At 37.3% G+C, this 24,517-nt stretch overlaps 1 protein-coding gene and 1 long non-coding RNA gene across 2 annotated transcripts; one reads left to right on the forward strand and one right to left on the reverse strand.

Annotated features, from left to right (window-relative positions):
- Positions 1–178: 178 nt before the first annotated feature.
- On the reverse strand, positions 179–22,811 carry kcnn4 (potassium intermediate/small conductance calcium-activated channel, subfamily N, member 4). Its single transcript, XM_039679534.2, has 9 exons — positions 22,268–22,811; positions 18,968–19,063; positions 15,600–16,054; positions 15,129–15,264; positions 9,284–9,394; positions 7,086–7,207; positions 4,173–4,242; positions 3,648–3,814; positions 179–1,342 (listed from the first exon to the last, which is right to left on the reverse strand). The coding sequence occupies exons 1-9, from the start codon at positions 22,550–22,552 to the stop codon at positions 1,339–1,341; spliced, it is 1,446 nt and encodes a 481-aa protein (XP_039535468.2). The 5' UTR covers positions 22,553–22,811; the 3' UTR covers positions 179–1,338.
- On the forward strand, positions 10,419–11,292 carry LOC120484399 (uncharacterized). The gene is made up of 3 exons (XR_005623738.2): positions 10,419–10,504; positions 10,868–11,054; positions 11,138–11,292. It is a non-coding gene; the product is annotated as an uncharacterized LOC120484399 (long non-coding RNA).
- Positions 22,812–24,517: the final 1,706 nt, after the last annotated feature.

Raw genomic sequence — 24,517 nt, forward strand, 5'->3', positions numbered from 1 at the left:
TTTATTAAAATGTGCAAAAATAATGCTGTAAACGTTGTTTCAGTCATTTTCTCCTGGCATTTTTTTTGTGTCGATTTCACAATACAACATGCAAGACTGAATTCCTGATCATCTTGAATCTAAGGCAAAAGAAAAAAAATGTTCTGGTTTGCTTCTCTATGTTTGTTTTTGACAAACAAATAATAGTAAAAACAGCAAAGGTTAATGATTGGTCAAATAATGAGTAAGGTGCCATTCATATATCAGCAGGTTCCAATGGTTGAAGACGGTACACCTAAGATGAAGTTCCTGTTTTTTGGAAAAGAAATACATAAAACAGATCTGACCTCTCTTTTTATTCCCATTGCCCTCATGTAGTCACTATGCTGCATATACATCTAGGTATTCAGTCTGTTCTGAAAATTATTTATCCTAAACAATAAAGGACAAGGCCTATGCATGGTCTTCATAGGAATGATAACCGAATCTGCAGCACACACTTTTGTCCACCAGGAGGAGTTATCCGAGAGGACTGACAGCCTCTTTCTTAATGAACAGGCTCAAGCGATAAAGATTTTTCCGTTACACCAATATTCTGAAGACCATAATGTACAAAAACGTTTCATTGTGTAGTTAGAGCCGCCACATACCATCATTCAACAGATGCCCTGTCAGGTTAAAGGGCTGATGGAAATTCAAGTCATTCCCAGATTTTTTATGGGTGCAGGTTCTGCCTAAATGAGGGTCGTTTTAAAATAACAGTGTTCAAGGGCAACAGTCAGTGAGGAAGTCTGGTTTATCCTTGGCACATAACTATAATTGGCTTAAGATTCAGAAAGCTTCATCAATGTGTCATTCCCAGGTTGTATGCACATTTAAATGTAACTGGAAAAGAGTGTATCAAATTAGAGACATAAAATTATAATCAAGCTACTCTGCTTGATTCATACTTCCCAATTTTGAGATAGAGACTGACAGTTCGGAAATAGAAGAATAATAGAAGAATCCACATCCTTTCAGTGACTTTCACAATGATATAAATCACTCGGAGACCTGTACTATTATTTTACGAGAAATCAGAATTTGTTTCTTCATGTAACACCAGAATTTATATCTCTTAGTTTTTGTATCAATTATGAACTGAAACTCTAAATCAATGGTAAAACGTTTAAAGTAACCAAAAAGTGGCCTTTTCTCAATTTCATGTTTGTAGAATTGAGAATTGAGGAAATGTTCATAAATAGGCATAGCAGAGCTAAATAAAAAAAGATGTCTGCTGTGGTTGTTAATCCTCCTCCGGTTCAAGTGGTTTGATTGAAGAACATTCAGAGGATGGCCTTCCAAAAGAGATGTCACAGGTCACCTGTGTAGAGACAAAGCCAGACTTTACTCCGTACTTATTAAAGGGATAGTTCACCCAAAAATAAAAATTAAGTCATTAATTACTCACCTCCATGCTGTACCAACCCCGTAAGACCTTCATTCATCTTCGGAACACAAATGAAGATATTTTTGATTAAATTTGAGAGCTGGGTCACTACCACATAGGTACCCTAAGGGATTGAAACTCGACAGCCCAGAAAGTCATTGAAGAAAATGTTTAAATATTCCATGTGACTACAGTGGCTCAACTATAAGTTTACCAAGTGACGAGAATACTTTTTGTGCGGAAAAAACAACAACAAAAATAACGACTTTATTTGACTATTCCTTTTCTTGCTTCTGGGCCTGAGACGAGAGTTCAAAAGATTTCCACGACGCATGCGCGAGAACTGAACAAGAAGTATTAGGAAAATAACGTAGCTCTCGCGCATGCGTCGTGGAAATCTCTTGAACTCTCGTCCCAGCCCCGTTATTTTTTGTTGTTTTTTCCTCACAAAAAGTATTCTCGTCGCTTGATAAACTTATACTTGAGCCACAGTAGTCACATGGAATATTTAAACATTTTCTTCAATGACTTTCTGGGCCATCAAGTTTCAATCTCTTAGGGTGCCTATGTGGTAGTGATCAAGCTCTCAAATGTAATCAAAAATATGTTCATTTGTGTTCCGAAGACGAACGAAGGTCTTACGGGGTTGGTACAGCATGGAGGTGAGTAATTATTTACTTATTTTTCATTTTTGGGTGAACTATCCCTTTAAGGATAAACTACGGTGGCCAAGAGAGCTCAGCAACCAAAGGAAAAACATGCAAATGGAAAAACATTAGCAAATAAAGAAAACATCTTCATCGGTGAAAACAAATGTGCTGAAAATACTCAATGCAACAAATACAGAAACGCGCTGCAAATACTTTCAATGCACATACGATCACGATCTTAAACTAAACAAAAATACTCGACAACATTACTGACGACATTGAATAATAAGCATGTCCCAGCCAGGTTCGTCAATAAGTATTTGCAGCGCATTTCTGTATTTGGTTGTGTTGTGAGTACTGTGCGTTTCTGTATTTAGTTGTGTTGTGAGTATTTGATTCGCTAAATAACTTGTTCCACTAACTAGTTTACTTAATGCGCAGGAATAATTAACAAACAGACTTCAGCAAATGTCCTCTAAATGACGGCCGGGAGTTTTCAACATTTCCTCAGAGAACTTCCCAGAAGAAAAATTGATTGGTTCTTAATAGACAAGCCCTCTTGTTACTAGATGACTAAACTCTGGTTTTGCTTTCGAATTTAGACATCTGTCTAGTTCTATTTCCCATATTTGTCATTTACAGTATATTCACACAAACACACGCACTCAAAGTCACAAGTTTTCCCTTGGTTTCGAACAGTACATTCTGTTCAAATGTTAGATGTTAAATGAGGTCAGATGTTGGTCTAACATGGTTACTTTAATTTACAATTTCCACCACAGGTTGCATTGTGAGTATTTGGAGCCCGTTCTCGTCCTTTGGCGTCATATAAGTGATGCCAAATCAAAAAGATTATTGAAGAAACACCACACCCGTGGTCATTTTGCCCCTTTTAGAGATTTGACATTTCGTCTAAATACTACGCACATGGCACCCTTTAGCGTCAATATAACACGCAGAACCCAGGCGTCATACAGGTGAGTGGCATTCTTTAGCGTCAATATGAGACGCAGACCTAAACCTACCCATAACAGTGCGTGTTATATTGATGCTAAAGGGTGCCATGTGCATAGTATTTCGACGAAATGCCATATGGCGTCACCTATATGACGCCAAAGGATGAGAATGTGTTGGTATTTGCAGTGCGTTTCTGTATTTAGTTGTTTTGACTTTTTGTTTTGTGTGTTTCTGTTTATGGTTGTGTTGTGAGTATTTCCAGCTTATTTCTGTATTTAGTTGTGTTGTATTTGCAGCACACGTTTTGTCAAACTGATACAAATGTTTTCTTAATTTACTGGTGTTATTTCTTTTTGCATGTTTTCTTCAGTTGCAGCGCTTTAACCTCTCTTGGCCACCATAATAAGCACATAAAGACAGACTGTTGACTGCTGATGGCACTCAAAAATTGATGTAGAAACAATTTTCACTCAGAAATTCCTTGTAAATTTCATAGATAATTACAAAGAAAGGGCAAGCAACATGACATTTTGAAGAAGAAAGATAGTTTTTCTTGCAATACGTACTCTAATAATCTGTTTTTTTTATTTTTTTTTAATAATAATAATCTGTGTTATTTTTGTACAGTGTACCTGTGGTCCAGTCTACGGCGATGCAGCGCCTGTGTGAGCAGCTCAGAGGTGCTTTGGAAGGAGCGTCCCAGCTCGTCTAGCTTCTGCTCCATGGAGATGATTCGCTGTTCAAGCTCATGATAAGAGCTGTTCCAGTTTGCACTCAGATCACACATGATCATCTGCATCTGTTTGAGGACAAAGTCCATTTCCAGACAATATCCTTTTCTTAGATTTGCTACAGCTGTATTTCACGAGTGTATAAGCACATAGGTATAATAAGACACTGGACATTTGGTCATTTTCTCACTCATTTCTCACAAAAAAAATTGGGAGGTACAATCTCTGGAAGGTGACTGTCATGAGTCTTGTTTTTCTTTTTATGTGCACAGCCATTAGTAGCACACCAGACACTGTCAGACATTAATGTAGTTTTTACAGAGATGTTTATGGTTTCACAGAACATTTATATGTCTGGGTTAAGTGAATGCCTCTTTATTAGGGCAAACAGACCTAGACACCAGTCTGATGTATGTCTTGACTTACCTTCGAAAGATCCACCATCTCACTGGCATAGTCCCTTATCTTCCTCTGCTTCAACCGCAAGTGACGAAATCTAGTTGTAGACAAAGACATGCGTTTATTTACATTCATCGCCTGGTACAATGAACTTTAGTCTGCTAGGTTTCTCCATGTTGGAGATATCAATCCTCTAATAATCATATGCAAAATGGGGGCAAAATGAGCAAGGGTGTTGTGTTTCTTCAATAATCCTTTAATTGTTTAATATTCCATGTATTCTTCATAAATCTTGCATGTGATCCTCAGTAATGTAATTTACATGGGATGGTCATAGGTTCATAAAATATATTATACAATTTTGTATAAAAGTGGGGTCAAAATAGTGTTATATTATTTATATAGTATTGATATTAGTGATTATTATTTTTGTATATATTAAATTTGAATTAGCTTTTATTTTTATATTTAAATTTTAGTTTAAGTTTTATTAATTATTTTATATATATATTTTTCAGTTTTTTTCCTTTTTTTATGCTTTAATTCATTTTTATTATAGACCTGTATGCATTTCTTACAGAATCTTGACTGGTGCTTTTTTATTAATATTTAATTTATTGACTCCCTGGATTTGTCAAAGTTTTGTGACTGCCAGTTTCATATTTTGTTTTAAAAAAGAAAAAATGTCAGTGTGGTGTAGTGTAGTCAAATATTGAGTTAAATTATAATTTCTCGCATACGTTAGTTATATTTAGAATTAATTGCACTTAATGTAATTTTTTATTGTGTTTATTGTAATTTTTTTATTAAAATTTAATTTTTTAATTTTTTTAATTCAAGATATTCTTTTGTAATCTCAAGTAATGAAAGTTTGTGTAAGTCAGGTTTTGCAACAGGCTGACTGGCAGATGTCTCTGAATATGTTGTGTCCCAAAAAAGCAAAACGGAAACCAGTTATTGTAGGGGAACCATCAGCAACAGAGCATGCAGACATGACCGTGTGTCATTGGAGCAAAAAGGAAACACACCAAAAAGCACAAACTAAAATGACTTCCAAACTATGTGGCGGTCTGCTTGCTACCATGCCGTTTTAGCTTTCACGGCAGCACCCACTTTCTTTCCAGAATATTTTTGGTGATTCTGCTAACTGTAAAACAGGAAGTAAGAAATCCCTCCACCCCTTACAGCCACAGATCTCATGCATACACACATGGAACATTCTAAGAGCCCCATTCCTGTAGTCATTAACAATCCTAAACTCTGGTGTAGATTCATACATCATAGCTTCCTAAGGTCATATAGGATTGGAACTGCATCCAAACCCAGCCCTTTATCTGCGGGATGATGTGAGGACATACTGTAAACAAGTGCTCAACAAACTGCTGAGAGATGGGAAACTGCTATTCTTGCAATGACTACAAAATAAACAACCGCAAGAACATATAGCCTATATGCTTTGTGAAACTGACTTGTCATGTATGATTTTATAGAAAATGACCAAGTGGAATATGAGCAGTTCCCTCGAAGCAATGAAGCAATGTCCTACCCCAGTGTCCATAGGGTTTAAATAGTTAAATTAGCCTAGGTGATGGTCCAGATTGGTGACCTATTGCATGTGAATATTTTTTTATCATATCTTATGTTTAATTCATTAAATGTCACAGCGCAGTCTCACCCCAAAAAGTCATATAACTGACGTTTTGGGACGTCTTTTGACCATACGTCAATATTCGCCTTTTTAGGGCCCCCTTAAACGTCGGTAGATGAGGTTATGGGATCCTAACTCTACCCCAGACCTAAACCTAACCCTAAACCTAACCCGTCACCTAACTGACGTTAAAGGTAAAGCGTCAGTTGTATGACGGCCCGGGATCGCCCTCTACCGACGTTTAAGGGGGCCCTAAAAAAGGCGAATATTGACGTATGGTCAAAAGACGTCCCAAAACGTCAGTTATATGACTTTTTGGGATGAGAATGTGTTAAATGTCATCTACTGACAATTTTGACCACGCTTCAACATTGACGCTTTAGAAAAATAATGTGATCCGACGCTTTAGAAAAATAATGTGACACTTTATTTTATATATATATATATATATATATATATATATATATATTGGGATGAGAATGGGCTGATATATATACATATATATATATATATATATATATCAGCCCATTCTCATCCCAACGCATCATCTAACTGACACATTGGGAAGCATTTTGACCATGCTTCAATATCCATTAATGATGATTTTTATCAAACTTGTATATTTAATTTCAGTAATTTCACTTAAATAACAATTAATAGGTAATTATCATTGCCATTTAAGTGAAATCACTGAACTTAAATATACAAGCTTGATAAAAATGATCATTCTCAACGCATTCTCACCCCAAGGCGTCACCTTTGACCATGCTTCAATATTTGACGTTTTAGGCGCCCTTTAGCGTCACTTACATGACGCGATCCTACGGCGTCATCTAACTGACGCTAAAGGAAAGCGTCTGTTAGAGGACGCGGTTAGGTTTAGGTGTGGGGTGGGGGTAGGGTACACGCGATCCTAGGGCGTCATCTAACTGACGCTAAAGGGCGCCTAAAGCGTCAGATATTGAAGCATGTCCAAATGCTTCCCAAGGCGTCAGTTAGGTGACGCCTTGGGGGTGAGAATGGGCTGTCATTCTAGAAGAAAATTTCAAATGGCACTTAGAGGCTTTTGCATCTGAACTTTTCATATATACAGTATATATATATATATATGTACATATAAAATAAAGTGTCACATTATTTTTTTCAAATATTTATTTTTTTCAATTGCCCAAAAGTATTTTGTCAGCAACCCAAAGATGAAAAAAAAAAACCTTCTCAAAAAAAAAATGTCTGTAGTGATTGTCTATGCCTGATGTCTAATGGTTGAATGCACACTGTAACGGATCACTCACACACGGATCGCCTCCAGCAGGCATCTCTGATGATGTCGATGCTCTCCGCTGTTGTCCTTCGTCTGGGTGGTGCGATGCAGTAGCCAACATTCTCTCAGCACATCGGCTGCTGCGTGCCGGATCTGCACCACAGAGAGGAGGATTTCAATAATAAGTAATCCATCCATCATAACTATACAATGATACACTATTGCCAGTCTGTAATCCATTCATTAAGTAAACAGTTGCATGTTTAAATTGTTCAGCAGATAAAATACTGAATCTACTGTAAACGTTTCTGGCCATTAAATTACAACCGACAACAGTGATGATGATTGTGATGTGTAAATGGCAAAATACAACAGTATTACTAGAAAATCTGGACAGGATGGACAGGAAACTGGTGTGGTTTATTAAAGAAGTGGCCTTGATGGAAACAAACACGGAAAGAGAGGAACGGACGGATGAGTATAGGTTATTTTGAGGGTGATTTGAGGATGAGAATAGCTATTCTGAAGTTATATATGGGTTATGGACGGTAAACGGCTTTCTTTTTCAATCATTCTGTACTTTCTTTGATTGTATTATCGTCTCTGTGTCTTCCTGTTGAAGACCTGCTCATAATGATGTCACAACCTCCCTGCCAATTTTGTGCATTTGTGGTTATTATTAGTGTGTCCAACTGTGTCCAGATGTCTTCCTTTAAAGTATCATCAAGGTAAATCATTGCAGGATCTGATGAGTTGGACCTGTGGCACGCCACACACACACACACACACACACACACACACACACACACACACACACACACACATCAACACAACAAAGCATGTGACAGGAAATAGCTTTTGCCAAGTTAAAAGCACAGGTCCAGACCTTTATGAATATGTTGTAGGAATATTCTGGGCACATGTGTGACATAATGTTGAGGAAAAAAAAAATCTACGTCCACTTGTCCGTCCTTTTCTTAAAACAATCATTGGCAACAATTAAAAATGGTTTTAGGTGAGGCAATCATGATAGAAATGAATGTGGCCAATATGTTAACGTTAAAATAATCTTTCAATATATTGCCTCAATATAAACGATATGTGTGTTAACATGGTTTTAGTGTTAGGTTTATATAAAGTTTACATATAGCTATATATATATATATATATATATATATATATATATACAGTATATAACATACTATATATAATGAACTTATTTAGCCTATAATAATAATAATAATAATATTTAAATAGTTGTTCAATATATATATTTTTTGCTTATAAATGTTAAACAAACTTTTGCAACTGCCCAAAAGTAATTTTCCTAGTTTCCCCAGGTCCTTGATCATTTTGAAAATGAGGGACAAGGGAAACACGAGGGATCAATATTATGACAAATGCTGTCGATTAAGCTTAAACCCCGTAATGTTCCTTTAAGAACTTGGTTTCAGCGGTGGGAAACGATCCAACGTAATTTTCAGTCAATTCTTGCCTCCTCAAAGCAATATGATTTCCGTCCATTTGTTGAAACTCTAACCATTTACCATCTTCCTCTATGCATTTATTTCGGGGTCTCTCCTCCTTCCTCTGATAAGCAAACAGATGGATCCTGTTAGAGGAGCGTAAGCCACCCGCCTGCCCACCTCAGCATCAAGACCTTCTCTCCTCCCTTCTTTCCCAGTACATACGCTAAGGCTCACTCACAGGACACACATCAGTGCATCGTATTTCCTGTCTGCAGTTAAACTTCTCATGGGCTAACACAAGTTCTTTTCCTGACAGGGACCTGATTGTTTCCTCCCTTTGACGCCTTTTGTCGGCTATTAAGAGCTCAGCGGCCGTCTCTGCCTGGCCAACCTAAGCATTTCCCACACTGTGCTGCTGTTTGGAATTCCCTATTTAAGGAAAAAATAATATTATAAAAAGCCTCAGAAATCATAACACACGTTCAATGCGGAAAATAATGCTGCTTCCATCCATGCCTCTGCATCCTCTGGGTCACATGCTTTTTATGTTTCTCATCCGCAACAGAGAGATATTTTTAAAGATCAAGTTAAGCATTCCCAAATGGCTAAGCTAAGTCTAATTATCATTAACATATCTTTTTTTTTTTTTTTTTTTTTTTTATCACCACCAAATCGGTCATAAGGAAATGACCAAGTACACAGGTGTGGGGAAAGACAGTAAAGAATTGAAAGAGAGTGGCATTTTGACTGTGGTGCTCACCCGCTTGGAGATCTGAATGTCCATCATGAAGAAATGCACGTGTTTCTCCCCTTTGTTAAGCGCCAATTTCTTAGTCATGACTGCTACCAACATAGCAGTACATGCCACACCCTGACAACAAACACACAGACATGAGCATGGTTACCATCTGTCTTATTATCCCAAACATGTACTAAGACATAAAATATTCAGACAGTACACAGAATTATTTGTAACAAGTGTATAAATAATTGTCGGCGGAATGGAATATAATAGTCTTTGTTTTATTCAAATCCATTTTCAAAAACAAAATATAGAAAAAATTCATTATAAAAAGTGTGTGTCTCTATGGGGAATTTACGGAAGCTTGTTTCCGCCACAGAACAAAAAAAATTGTGACTTTTTATCTCACAATTGTGAGTTTAGATCTCAAAATTCACTTTTTTATCTAACAATTGTGAGTTTACATCTCGAAATTCAGACTTTTGTATCTCACAATTGCATGATATAGTCACAATTGCGAGTTGTAAAGTCACAATTGTGTGTTATAAAGTCAGAATTGTGAGGAATAAAATTCTGCAATTCTGGCTTTCGTTTTTTGCATGCTTGTATCTCGCAATTCTGACTTTATAACATGCAATTGTGATTATATATCTCACAATTCTGACTTACCACGCAATTTCCACTTTATATCATGCAATTGTGAGATAAAAAGGTTATCTTTAAAACTGTTTTTATTCTGTGGTGGAATGAAGCTTAATGTTTCCATGTAATTAGTTCATTTACCTGAGCTCCTTAATTTGTTGCATTAGAGAAAAAAAACATTGAGAGATAAAGAAAGGGAGACACAGAGAGAGAGAGAGACAGTTAGTTGTTATGGAAAGAAATAAAAGTTAGCAAGCAATGGTTTAATCCGTTCGCTTTAAGGTTGATTCATGGTATTGACTAAAAGGGCCTACAGTTTTTCCATAGTTGATTATTCACAGCAGTCAAGGAATTCGGTAAAGTATAATCACAAAACTCCCCTTAGTCAATCATCTCATTAAGCCAGAATTAATCAATTCAACAAGCAAAATCCACATTTGAACACAAGAGTTTCTCCCTCAATGCTCTTTTCCTCTGCTGGCAGACGATGTGAATTCCTGGGTGTTATAATCAAAAATATGGAGATACACATTCATCTTTTGAACTGTCCCCACCCTATAAGAAGAATTTTCTGGAATTCATGCAAGATGCAAAAAGGTACACTGAAATTCTTTACTAGTATTTTTTTCTTGTTTTTCAAAAAAAAAAAAAAGAAAGAAATTGTATATATACTCAGGACGCAAAACGGTAAAAGATTTTAGGAAATGTTTTCAAAGAATTTATTATATTAAATTACGTTTCTTATACAATTGTCTGTTTTCTTATAGTCTGTTATTGTTTTCTAGCTCATTAGAATTAATAAGTTTTAAGCTTAAAGCAAGGTAAAAACAATTAGTCATTTCTAACCAGATCAATTTTAAAAAAAACTAAATTGTGTAATTATATATATCTTTTTTGTGGAATAAGAAAAATACTGATTAAAATATAAATTAACTATACTTTTTTTTTTTTTTTTTGCAGTGCAGGTATGCAAAACAAACACACAGACGCTCCATCATACTTCCAGTTAATGGGCAACAGGTGATGATGGAAGCTGATCGTGCCATTGGAAAGTCGTTAAAATCTCGTCTTTATGTGGAGAAAGTGATAGGAGGCATTTACATGAGGCAACCAGGCATGTTGAACACTACGCTTGAGTGAACTACAGGTGAGAGGCAATCCCCCACTAATGAACTGTTGACATACTGTTCCAACTGGATTAGGAAACTTTTTGTTTTCTGGTTTTCCAAGTCTTAGGCACAGGTTGGCACACCCTCCTGATCTAGTGGCGCCAAATGCTATAAACCACCTAAAAATGGCAATGGTGGAAAATGTTCCCTAAAAAAAGGGGAAAGCTTATAAAAGCACTGAGCGAGGGAGAGAAAGAAGAGTGAAGGATTATTTTCCACTGTGTCAGGGAGGTGTCTGGCTTTGGCTTTAGCCCCGTGCTCCTGTCGTGTGAGCCCCATGCTCCTATCCTGCCGGCTTATCTGCCCTGATCGGAAACGAGGGATGGAGAGAAGAGAAGGGCGGACAGTACGGTGCAGATGCAGCTGTCTAAGTCACAGTGAGGCTGGAAACCCGACCCTCAGGAACATACACCACAAATTCACAACACATACTGGCACAGGCTCTAACGTCACTGTAAACATTCGCTAAAACGTTACAAAAAGGTTCCTTTTGTAAACATTGATTAATAATGAAGAATACTTCTAAAGCATTATTAATATCGGTCAATTAAAAATGTAGTAATACATTATTAAAATGAACATCGGTTCATATTATTTAATGGACCTAAACTAACATGAACCAACAGAGACAGTTGTATTTTTACGATTTTTATTCTAATGTTAGTAAATGCACAAACTAAAATGACCTTATGTTTAAACAATTTTAATTATGTAATAAAACTATATTTAATACTTATACTCACATTTTTAAAATAAAATAATATTATATAATACGCTTCTTGTTGTAAACTTTTGACATGAAATATGTATCGTCTAGATTTTCAGTGATTCAGCCTGAAATGATCTTGTACGGGTGTAACCAAAGTACTTGGTTTACAGACAGAACAATCTGTGTATCGTATTGCTAAATCATTCCCTCCCTCCTTCACTTACTGAACTCTATGTTAAGATACACCCTGATGCACACAAACCCTGAGAGTTTATATTTAATCCATTTTTAAAAACGTTCATAATGCCTTAAATGATTTCAACATTATACAACAAGACAAATATATATATATATATATATATATATGTGCTGTCAAATGATTAAAATATTTAATCACAATTAATCGCATTAGTCATAGTTAACTCGCGATTAATCGCACATTTTTATCTATTCTAAATGTCTTTTGATTTAATTTTGTTACATTATTTTTTTTTCTCATTTTAATGCTCTTGTCAACATGGAAAAGTGGATCGGCTTGTTTAGTGCAAATGTTTTTTTTTAATTATTATTAGCCTATTGAAAATACTATTGGTATAGTGTTCAATTTCACATTAACATATAAATAATCTCTCACACAATGTAACACTGTCTATCAATAAAAGGGTGAAAGAAATACTGACGAGGTCCTGATATTGACAAGGGGGTGGAGAATTCGCATCATCTGTGTGTGTGCGTGTGCGTGCGTGTGTGTTTGCTTGGCCATCATCAAGTGGTGTTTCAGACTGGACGTGCTGCTGTGATGGTGATCGCTCAGTTCACAATGACAAAACACACAGATTGTCTTGTCAATGGGACAATTTGGCAACTTTTTAAAAGTATACTTTCCATTCAGAATCTTCTAAGGGCATCCATTTCGGCGTCTCGCGCTCGTCATCCACTCAAAACGTAACGTTCCTATTTGGCCGGCTCGCAAGCCGAAACGAGTGTGTGCGTAAAAACGTCCTCGCGCTGCGCTCTGAACCCATTCATTTCAATGGCTTGCGCTGCGCGAGGACGTTTTGTTGCTTCTTCGACCAAAGCGCAAGCGGATCTAGCTAGAACGGAATGAAAACAACAGGCACGCCGCAAACACACGTTTGGGCTTGCAAGCCGGCTTTGAGTAGATGACGAGCGCGAGACGCCGAAATGGATCAGGACGCATGCCGCGTCCTGTTGCAAAAGCATGTGAAAAAACTACAAAGTTTGCTAGGACAAAAAGACCGTTAAAGGTGCCATATGTAATAATTGAGGTAAAAATATCCAAAAAATGAGCTACACGCATCAAAGAAGAAATAAGTGCAATGATGTAATTAAAAAACTGACAAGTTATAGTGCTGCCGAGATATAAACCTAAATTAGCATGCTAAATGACTAGCCCCGGCCCGGCAAGTGTCGTAATACCAGTTCCGGCCATGGGAGGCGGTATGCGGCCGGGCAACATTACCACCAGCCAAACTGCAGTACACGAGTGAGTCGCGCTCGCGCCGGCTTGTGTGTGTACTTGAACCTGATGTCAGTCGTGTGGAAATACAGCCCATTACTACATTTCAGTTCAGGTAAGAGTTCAAAAAATGATTGGTTGACATTATGCATGAGGAATACATTTTGGTAAGTTGTAGCATACTGTATCTTTCAACAGTGTTCGGGTTCTTTTTCCATTAGCTAGTAGAGATGATCGGTTCACGTGCGCTAGGGATCTGTGGTGTAACATGTACAAGCGCCAAAACGGTATTTATTGTTTGAATTGCATAATAAAATTGACAGAATCTGAGAGCTTAACTAACCTGCTTGCTAAGTGTTAATTGCATGTGTCTCACGGTGAATTCGTGAGAGCTGGCAGCTCTGAATTTCGCTAGGTTGATCAACATCAGCGAATGCTGTCTGTCAAATTAATTCAAACTAACAATAAAAGTGTAATATGAACAAAACGAATACCGTAAACTTAAAATAATAGCCTGCAGGCTTTTATTTTCCCATATCGTCGAAATGCAACAGCTTGTTTTTGAGACAGGCGTCTATGAGTCGGTCTTCATCATTTAGTGTTGAGATGTTGTTCATTTAGTCTCTGATCTCTAAAAATCTCCAAATGCTCCACGTGAAACTGCGGTCTTCCGACCTTTTACTATCGTGTCAAATGATTTGAATAATATGCGGAGAAAGAGAGCAAAACAGCGCTCGTTTGTGTTGTTTGAAGACGTGAGTGAGTGCGTGCGGCAGCGGCACAACACATTTTCTGGAGGTATACTGCCCCCATCTGTTATGGAATATGGAATATTTTTTGATTTTTAGTTCCAGATGGCACCTTTAAACTGACAGCCCATATATATATACTTTTTGGATATTAAAATGCAACTCATTCATTCAGATCACCTCTCAATAGCCTACTTGTTTGTTAATCATGATTGAACAGCCTCTATATGTGAGATGTCACAGACCATGATTCTATTTAAAATTATAAACTGTCAGCAGCATCATCCGACAGTATCTCTGTCAGGAAGAACAGCTAACTGTGTAAAAAACGTGTCCAGATGGACGTGGGGCTCATAACTCAGTCACAATGCTGTATGTGTGATGAAGCAGAAGCTGTGACAACTACTGATTTACATTTTTAAAAAGAAGTGTTTGCCATTTGAGGCAAAAAGACTTACGAACAACATACATGCACACTTGCTAAAGCGGTGTTTTTAAGAAAACCGTAATTCATTTACTCAATAACTGTAATGTTCACATTATCCATTGTTCACATGAACAATGATTAAGTGAATATGTAAATGTAATGAATCTAAAGTAACACCATTTCTGGTTCGTTATTAATAGGAAAAAAACAAAAAAAAACGATGCATGGTTCACATGGAGTAAGCTGTAAACGACTCACAGACAGTGACGGTTCAAAGTTCACGAGAGTTTCTGAATCTTTTTGACCCAGTCATTAAAATGAACCAGTGCACAAGAGTCGTTTTTTATCATTGTTGTGACTTATTCATGGTATGAATATATAGCTGAATTATTGTCGCAGTTACGACTAGGCTAGTTGTAGTCGAGAGACCAATAATGGGGTCAAGCTAACAATGGTTACAAAGTCATATGATAATGCTAAACCTCTTACTTTATTAAACCAAAGATATGGAGCTCAATGAATAATTAGTACTCTTTGTCTTTTATGAGCAAACATATTTCACTGAACATGTTTAAAACTCTAACAAATACTGCACTTTCATAAATAGTACATAGCACAACAAAAACTAATTATGTTGTCAATAAATTCATAATTTAGTGCATTTGTCTCAAAAGGAATTAAAGTTACCATGACGCCTGTGAAGAGACACACCAACTTCCCACAGCTGGTGTGAGGGGACACATCTCCATAGCCCACTGTGAGGAAGGTAATGGCTATAAGCCACAGTGCTGTGTCCATGCCACCTGTCTCGACCTGTTTTTGCCTATAGGTGGAGACAGAGAGCAGCTGTGTCAATAACTCAGAACAAAAGAAAAACTCAGAACATCTAATTAAACTGAAGGGAAAAAAAAACAACACACTAGAATGTTTTGTTTGAAACTGACATTGAAGAATGAGTTCTGAGTGCAGAAGAACAACATATTTGTTCCTGAAATAAATCTAGTTGTAAGAAATGACCACAACTCAAATTGACCATCAACATCAGAATCAGCATGATAACACTTGATGAGCTGTAACGAGTTGAATGCGAATGGAAAAAAAATATAGCAAACACTGTTGCATATGTGTTTTCTCTTCTAGTAATTGCACGTTCTGTACCTTTCACAGAGCCGCAGCATCCAAGCAGCGGAGAACCAGAATAACATAATGAAGACCAGCAGCGTGCGGGCCGGATACTTGTTCATTAACACCTTGAGCACAAAGCGGAAGCTGAAGTTGATGTTGTTGAGGGAGCCGATGCTCCTGTAAGAGGCGCTGAGGAGCACCTTGCTGTGTAACAGGACGGCTCTGTGCACGAGATACAGTCTCAGGAACATGAGGGCCGACAGCAGCAGCTCCACATCGAGCATGACTTCTTTGTGGCTGGAGGACAAGCAGAGGGGGGTAGAGGAATTTTGCTCTGGTTTCCCCCCGAGTCTGCCCCCCATATCTGGCCTCAGGTAGATGGCCACAGGATGGATAGCACAGACAATGAGCTCCAGGGAGATGCCGAGCACTCGGTTACTGGTCATGGCAATGCGCCAGTCCACCTGGTTGTGGTCAATGATGAAAAGCTTGAAGAAAGGAAAGAAAAACAGAGGCAGGATGTGTATCAACAAGAGAATCACTTGATTGATCTCATAAGGAAGCAATGATTAACAAAGTATGGCAAAGAAGACGAGAAAGTGAGCAAGACGTTCTTGATTCGCTGTGAGAACGGTGCCAAAATAAACACAGCCCCGCCCTCCCTGATGGGACGTCCAGCTGTAAACTGTTTTGCTTGTGAAGGACAAGTGTGTCAGTGAAACTACTCAAAACCATAAATCACAAGTGAATGCCTCATTAATTACATGACACAAAAAATATCAAACATGACTTAGAGCTGAAAATGAGTAACACCATATTAATCAACAGCCGTCTTGATTGATTACATCAGACGGTTTGAAAAGTAGGCTACATGGACCAGAATTTGGTTGTAAGTGTACAACCGCAACACTTTTATTGTACCAGTTCCAGCTGCCGTAAAATTTGAAAAAGTTAAATTAATAGATTTAACCATTTTAAAGTTAATAATAAGAAAATGGCACAAAAAAGGAAAACTCACAATGACCTGCACCAAATGCAGCTTATTTATTTAACTGTAACATAAATCATACCATATCTAATCACAGTAGTGTAAAGGATAGTCAGTGTTTCTATGTTCTTTTGTATGTTTGGGTGGGTTTTCACACGTTTAGTTCTGTGTCCTACGTTTCCGTTCAGGTGCGTTCGACTTCAACTGTGACTGGATGCAATCGATCGACGGGAGTCGGAGTTGGTGGAACTGAAGGTCGGATTAAACGCGAAACACAGGGGGTTGTTGTCATGCGGTGAATCTGGCCAATCGTATCGCCATCAGAGATGTGCCGGTTGATCCAGGTAAATGTCTGCAATCGTAGGCTATAGGGCCCCATTCCTATATTTTGTCTGGGGCCCCCAAATCAATGAACCCACCACTGTTTATATATATATATATATATATATATATATATATATATAATCATTTCAGAAGAAATGATGTTGCTTTCATGATGTACTTGCTTATTATTTAGTAAATTTTGAACACAAAACAAGTTACGGACTTCGGCTTAACGGATGTTTTTAGCCTTTTTCACACTATGGATAACACTGGCATCACATGGTTAATGGCATAAGATCCTGTTTTGATAGGAATCACAACTGAAAAAAAATACTCAACATGACTTTGAGCAGTCTTCCTTTGAAAACCATTAGACCTTAATATGGAGTACATTTTTTCATTTTATGATATTAAATAGATTAGCCCATACAAAATCCTGTATATTTTTTTGCTACTGACAGAGATTTTATCTGACCAGAGATTTTGTCCCTTGAACGAGGAATTTACAGTGATGATGGGAACACAGTTAAGTGTATGCCAGGCAAAGGGAATAGGGTGGGGGTTGGGGTGAATTGAGGGAGATGTGAGATTGTATAAAAGCAGGTGATGTTTTGGCAGAGTGGGCTGATGGAGACATGTGCTGAGGTACTTAAGACTAGCAGGGGGCCTTTGGCCAAATGACATGCTTTCTCAAAGTAAGACTTTCTCAGATTTCAGAAGATGTTTATTTGACACACAATTTTTGAAGACTCTATCATCTATCAAACTTTTTTTTACTTTCTCATTTCCCCTGTTGTATCTTTCTCAATGCTTTTGTTCCGTTTCTTTTGTTCTTTAAATTAAGTTGCTTTAACCTAATGAGTCACAACAAGAAACACACAGTGAAGTGTAACTGACTTGTCAGTACCAATCTTTGGCCCCCATATTGCTGACTCAGTGTGAGGAGTTCAGATAAGCCCCACCTGCTCCTCACACTTCCCTTCTTATCTCTACGCTGCAGTTGTAGATGCTATGAAGCGGTGTCTGAATTTGACACTGTTCAAATTTAGTCAGGTTTTTGTAACTGGCCTCATATAAAACACATAAATGTTATTTCTTGTTTAACCCAATGTGACAGTCAGGAACTGTAGTCACACAATCAAATGAATATTTTCCAGTACAAATTAGTGGTTGCAGGAAAAGTTCACTTCAAAATGAAAATTCTGTCATAATTTTCTCACCCTCAAGTTGTTTCAAACCTGTATGAATTTATTTCTTCTGCTGGGCACAAAGGAATACATTTTAGAGAATGTCGGTAACCAGACGCACTGACTTCCAAGAAAATACTAAAGATATTGCACATGCAATATCAGAGCGAACGCATAGCCATGAGAACACTGTATATTGAATGTGTGCATTTTGTGCTCAACTGAAGGAAATCCGTCTGCAAGCGGAGAAATTCATGCTTGTGCATTACATGGATGTGTTCTTGCGTTACAATATGTGCTCTCGACACGCCGAAACTGCCTCAAATGAACTATAAAGAAGAGTAGAAAGTTGTGTCTAAATGCTGCACACCCATGCGGTGCCCCATGCCACTGATTAAGGGTAAGAATCTTGGAATGTATTGGGTTGCACCATTTAATCCTGTACTTTAACACCTCTCATTGGGACATGACATTACATATCATAAGATAAACATATCCCATCTGTGTGAAGTCTCATCTGTATCTTATTGCTAGCATGAATTGTATGCCAATATGTACTCATATGGTCTCTATTGAAGCAGACAAGATAACATCAAGAGGCATTTTATTCAAATAAGTGACACTGCAATGGAAGAAACTAAAGAAACGGAGCTAACAATAAAGGAGGATGAAAGTTCTGAAATGAAAATTCTGACTGAAAATTCTAACTGTTAATAAAAATCAATGTTCATTGTATGGACAAAAAAATCTTTTGTTTTCCACAGAACAAAATAAGTCAAATGCGTTTGGATCTAGGGTGTGTAAAACATGATAGAATTGTCATTTTTGGGTTACTGTCCCTTTAAGAGTAATATTTTCAGACATTCAGAGGTTAAAAAGACTGATTGGACAAAAACACTCACTCTGATGTCTTTATAATGGAAGGCGATGATGAGAATGAGCAGACACCCAGTGGAGAAACTGATGAGACCGTTTATGGAGAGGGCATATATGGATCCCTGGAGAGAACAGACAAAATACACAGAATGACAGTGAATTATGCTATACAGGTTACGGTGTGGTGCTATTTGTCAATGTGAGAACTGAAGAATTTTACTTAAATACAAAAGATATACATTAAATACCCATACTAGCCAAAAAGTGAAAGTATTTCACTGTAATTTCTGCTGTTTAATCATCACGTCATGTGTGATGCAGGTGCTTTCTTTGTAGAACACAATCAACAATTTAAGATTTTTTCTAATCTTATTTTTTTTTTTAACATTTTTTTTTTACAGCAATAGGACGATTGTTTTTCTTTGTTTTGTTTGTTATGTGGGGAGGATAAGATGTGAAAATCGGCATCAAGCTTATATGCCATTAGAGGTCAAAACTCAAATCCATTATGCAAACAGGCGCTAATTATGCACTAAATGATGTGGAAAGATGCAATATGACCTTAGGCAGTGTGAGCAACACAAAAGGGAGGGAGACAAAATGTGGAAAAACTTGTATAAATAGCCAATTTTCCTGCATAACCTGTTTTCCAAGAGAATGGTGGGCTTAAATAAATGATCATGCCTGGAAGATCGTTCTGTTAGCGGTCCTTCTCCATACAAATGCCACAAAAATTCCATAAAACAAGTATATGCATTGCTATGCAAATTCAAGAACAAATGTCATTACATTTCCAGAAGGAAATGGGCAAAAATGACATAATTATTACCATTCTGAAAATGGTAAATGGTATGAGTTCCATAGATTGGGTTTCTTGTCAGTTTTCTGAGCGGTTTTAAATTCAAACATGCAGCAATAACAAACACATTACCCTGAAAAATGTGGCTAATAAACTTAAATGGATTGTGTTACATCAACAAAACTACATTTAAGAGTTTGATCAAGAAAAAGCTCCTTAAGATAAGAGCCACTTTTTACAGTGTAAATAAATACTAAAGAGATACCTAGATTTTAAATCGCAGATAGGGGGTGACCTAAAAAGTGAAGAGAATTTTTGTGTCGTGCTGTGTTAAGTTGAGCAAAAAAAGTTAACTTTAGATAACTCTGAGGAGCCTGTTTTAGACATTGACTCCAAAAGACAGGCTTTTCAAACAGGCTCTTGAAAACTGTCTTTTGGACCTTGAACTGTTTGGTTCCCAATGAAGTCAATTATATGGAGAAAATCCTGGAATGTTTTCATCAAAAACCTTCATTTCTTTTTGACTGAAGAAAGAATGACATGGATATCTTGGATGACATGGGGGTGAGTAAATTATCAGCAAAAGTTTTTTTTTAAAAGTGGAACTACTCCTTTAAGTCTAACCCTATATAAGCGTGATAAGCATCTTTAGAAATAATTTATAGATATTGAATAGATAAAGTTGCTTTGTTGGTATAGATTGCACTTATAGTGTTAGAAAAATAACAAATATTGATTTTAGAAAAAAAAAAAGAATGATTTCTTTGTGTGGTGTTCATGTTAATGTGTATGAATGCAACAGCAACATTGAGGAAACAGGTAAAGCTTACAGGGGGTAGAGCTGAAGTTTGTTTTTGAGCGCTCCAACCACCACATTATGTGGACAGGATAACACGTGAAAATCAGCATAGTGCTTATGTCCCGTTTGAGGTCAACACTTAAATCCATTATTCAAACGGGCGCTAATTATGCACTAAATGGTGTGGAAAGATGCAACAGGCAGTCTGAGCAGCACAAAGGGAGGGGGGACAAAATGTGGAAAAACTTGCATAAATAGCTGCTTTTCCTGTATAATTTGGTTTCCATGAGAATGGTAAGTTGTCACGGTTGTAGAAGTAGGCTATGCTACGTATATATATATAGGAAACTTGCTACAGCAAATCAAGAAAACACTGATTAGTAGTCAGTCAGGGAGTAAAAACTCTTCAGTCACTCATGTTGACCTATTTCAGGGTGAGACTGCAAAACTAGATTAATATAGAGATTATATGTTATGTAATTAACATTGTTTTATGTTTTTTTTTTAATTAATACTTGGTTTAAATGTAGAACCGTTATAATGTTATCAATCATAAATAACTTTTGTTTTAATTTTCTATTAGACACATGTTACACTGTAAATATGAGTAAAGAAAATAAGGTGATGTTTACAGAGTTTTTCTCACAAAAATATAAAGTACATTGAATTAAATCTTCAAATCAGTGAAAGTATGAAATGAATGAAAATTGTTTTAAATCATGACAAGATGTACCAATTCATTTTAAATGCATTTTAAAAAATCCTAAATATATGTGTCTATATTATAAAAACATAAACATGCATTTCTGTAGCTCAGACAGTATTAGAGCATGGTGCCAGTAACGCCAAGGTCATAGGTTCAAATCTCAAGGAATGCGTGAACGGATACAATGCAAACTCTGAATGCACTGTAATTCGTGTTGGCTAAAATTTCCTGCTAAATGTCAGGCAATAAAAATACTGGTTTGGGACACAACGGGTCATAAGTGACTGCAGGGCACAGGCTATCTGATTCCCTGTGTTAATTGGGCTTCACTGACCAACAGGTCATTTTATGTGCCAAAGTTGAGATGGACTTTGGGGAAGCGTTTTGATAAAGACATCAGCTCTGAATTTAACAGGAGTGGTTTTACATGGGAACTCTTGTTGCGTTGGGCTTTATCTGTATGTTCTGTTTTCAACTTAACATTATTAATGCATCTCTTTTTTGAGAAAACAGAAACATATTTGACCAAACAGACCTGCTATATAAAGTCAAGATTATCATTTAGAGATGTTTCCTCTTTTGATCAACCTGCTACCCAGGGAATATGACTTGTAAAGTATAGCCTATGTTAAAAATGTCCTTCATGTGTTAACTGTTAGCTAATACAAAACAAGTGCATTAAGAACAATTTATCCACTTTTTACAGTGTAACGCATAACTCTCTTTAAGATATTAAGCAACAACATTTTAGTTTCCTATACTACAACTAAAGTTAAATATTCTTGCCGTGCGTAATTTTGGAACTTTAAATGTTTTTTTTTTTTTTTTTTTTCCTGTGTACGCCTAAATAAAAGACTCTAAATAACTAAGAAAATAATTTTCTTTTTAAATCTGGGTGATATTTCCTCTTATTAAATACATTATACCCTTCAAATTCCAGAGCTTATGCTCCATCCATAAATTGCACCACTTGTCTCAAGCGCGCTACCGTTACCAGTATTTCATTATAGCTGTATACTTACTGGCTTATACACTACTGGGCACAGCTCAGCATGTAATACCATCAGCAGAATGCCTAACAACGCTGTTCCCAGTGCCCACGCGCAGAGGCGCTTCTTGTCCTCCAAAAGGAACTTTCTGTCCCGCAGTCTATAAAGATTGCCCCCCTCGATCGGACTGAGTCTTTTCCCCGTGTGAGAGAGCGGTACTGTTATCTCTGTCGTCTCTCCGTTATGGTTGACGAGCCCATCACAGTTTCTGCCATCCACCTTGGTGTCCAAGTGCGCGAGGCGAGCGGTCATCTCCATAGCGCGCTCTTGTCTTCAGTCCACACAGACCTCAGTCGCCTTGTACTCCATTCTATCCTTCCCCCTCTCCAACCAAAATTTCGCAAGGCATAGCAGGTTGGACTCGAGCAGTATTACAAAGCACAAAGTGAAGTGCGCGCTCCTACCTGCGATCTTTCACTCACACTGTACGCGCCTCAACATTTGACTGCAGCCACACGACACGGGTCTGTGGGTAGGCGCTCTGAAACTCTTCACTATGAAGTAGCCCTCTTACGTATGCTGTGGATGGAGTAGTTCGTCTTGAAGTAGTGTTGCCTCATATGATGAATATGACATAAATGAATTCTTTGTTTGTTGCAATTGTAATGATATTGTAATGAAATTCAGAAATATGTTGTTCTTACGTTTGGCAAAGTTTTATACGGAGTTAGCTAGGACTACAGTACAAGATCATGTATCATGCGACTAAAAGGAAATTATTGAAATTATACTAAGCTCCAAGCAAATCACCATACGTGTTAGAATTAAATTTTGAATCTTTGTTCTCTCAGCAAAGCACTTAATAGCCTACATTCGCAGCCACTGGGAACCTCTAGTGGAAGACTTGTAGTAGTGCAAGACTAAATGTTTCGTGAACTTCCCAGTGCTTCAAATAGACGTTTTAAAAAATATTTTAGACTAGACGTATTTGTTTTGGGGTAGCAAACTGTTCCGTGTGACTGTTTAGAGTTTGTTTTTGATCTGTTTTGCTTATGTCTGTGTCCCTTCTCGTTTGCTGTCTATTTGAGGCCTGTGTTTCTTTCAGTTCTACTTCGTTTTTTGTTGGTTTTTCTGTTCCTGGTTCCTGTGATTCTGTTTTGTGACGTTTATTTCTAAATCTGCATTCACTTAGATCCTGTTTCATCTCTTGCTGCAACTGCAACTAACCCACTTTACAGCGTTTGTCATGATTGTTAATACCATCCAGTGATTATAACGGAAAGCAAGTGTAAGATATGGTAAACAAGTGGCCATATTTGTGGTTGAAACATTTGACTTAAATGATTTACTTGAGATGTAGACTAGAGTTCCTGTTGGGGGACAAGCCTCAAAATCGAGGTCAGACCCCCATAATTTGCTTGCAGGTAGAAAAAAATTATATGGAAGTCAATGGGGTCTAACAACTGTTTGGTTTCTGACATTATTCAAAATATATTTTGTGTTCAGAAGAAGAAAGAACTTAAAACAGGTTTGGAACAGATGAGTATAAATGATGGAAGAATTTTACTTGGTGAACTATCCCTTTATCCAACTACTCCCCACAACAGTTGATGAACAGTTGAAAAAAAAAGATGAAAAAGGTAAACAATTTTTAAAGACTGACAGCTGATTTAATGCCTTTGGTGTGTGAGACCCAGGTTCGAATCCACTGTGAGATACGTGTCCCTGAGCAAGACACTTAACCCATAGTTGCTCCAGAGGCGTGTGACCTTTGACATATATAGCAATTGTAAGTCGCTTTGGATAAAAGTGTCGGATAAATTAAAAAATGTAAAAGGAGATTCCCTTGTCCAGAAATGAGCAGATATATCATTTGGGAGATGAAATATTAAACTGCCACTTCCATTATGAACAAAGGAGGGACAGGAACTCAGAAACTAGACAAGTATGGCCACAAACTTTGTTGGCCTCTCTCCTCTTTGTATACAATCCCACTCGTTCAAACTCAATGAACTGAAGCAGATTCTATTTCTATGCTCAAGTCCTTGCCTGTCTTCCTTTAGGAATGACGTCATAACCTTGGGCCATGTGAGTGTGACGCACTCACCCTATGTGGATCCTTCCGCCACGGCATCCTGTTGCACAGAACTTACAACCAACCCAATAAGTGCTTTGTCCAACTCACTCTAGGAGAACATGAAGAATAATACATTTCTAGGACGTTTTTCACCGTATTTCGCCTGATTTCAGAGGTTAGGAGGTCTTAAGTGAGGTTACAGAGAT

Source organism: Pimephales promelas, chromosome 12 (genome assembly GCF_988280905.1).
Source record: "Pimephales promelas chromosome 12, fPimPro1.hap1.1, whole genome shotgun sequence".
In the NCBI taxonomy this organism is placed as follows: domain Eukaryota; kingdom Metazoa; phylum Chordata; class Actinopteri; order Cypriniformes; family Leuciscidae; genus Pimephales; species Pimephales promelas.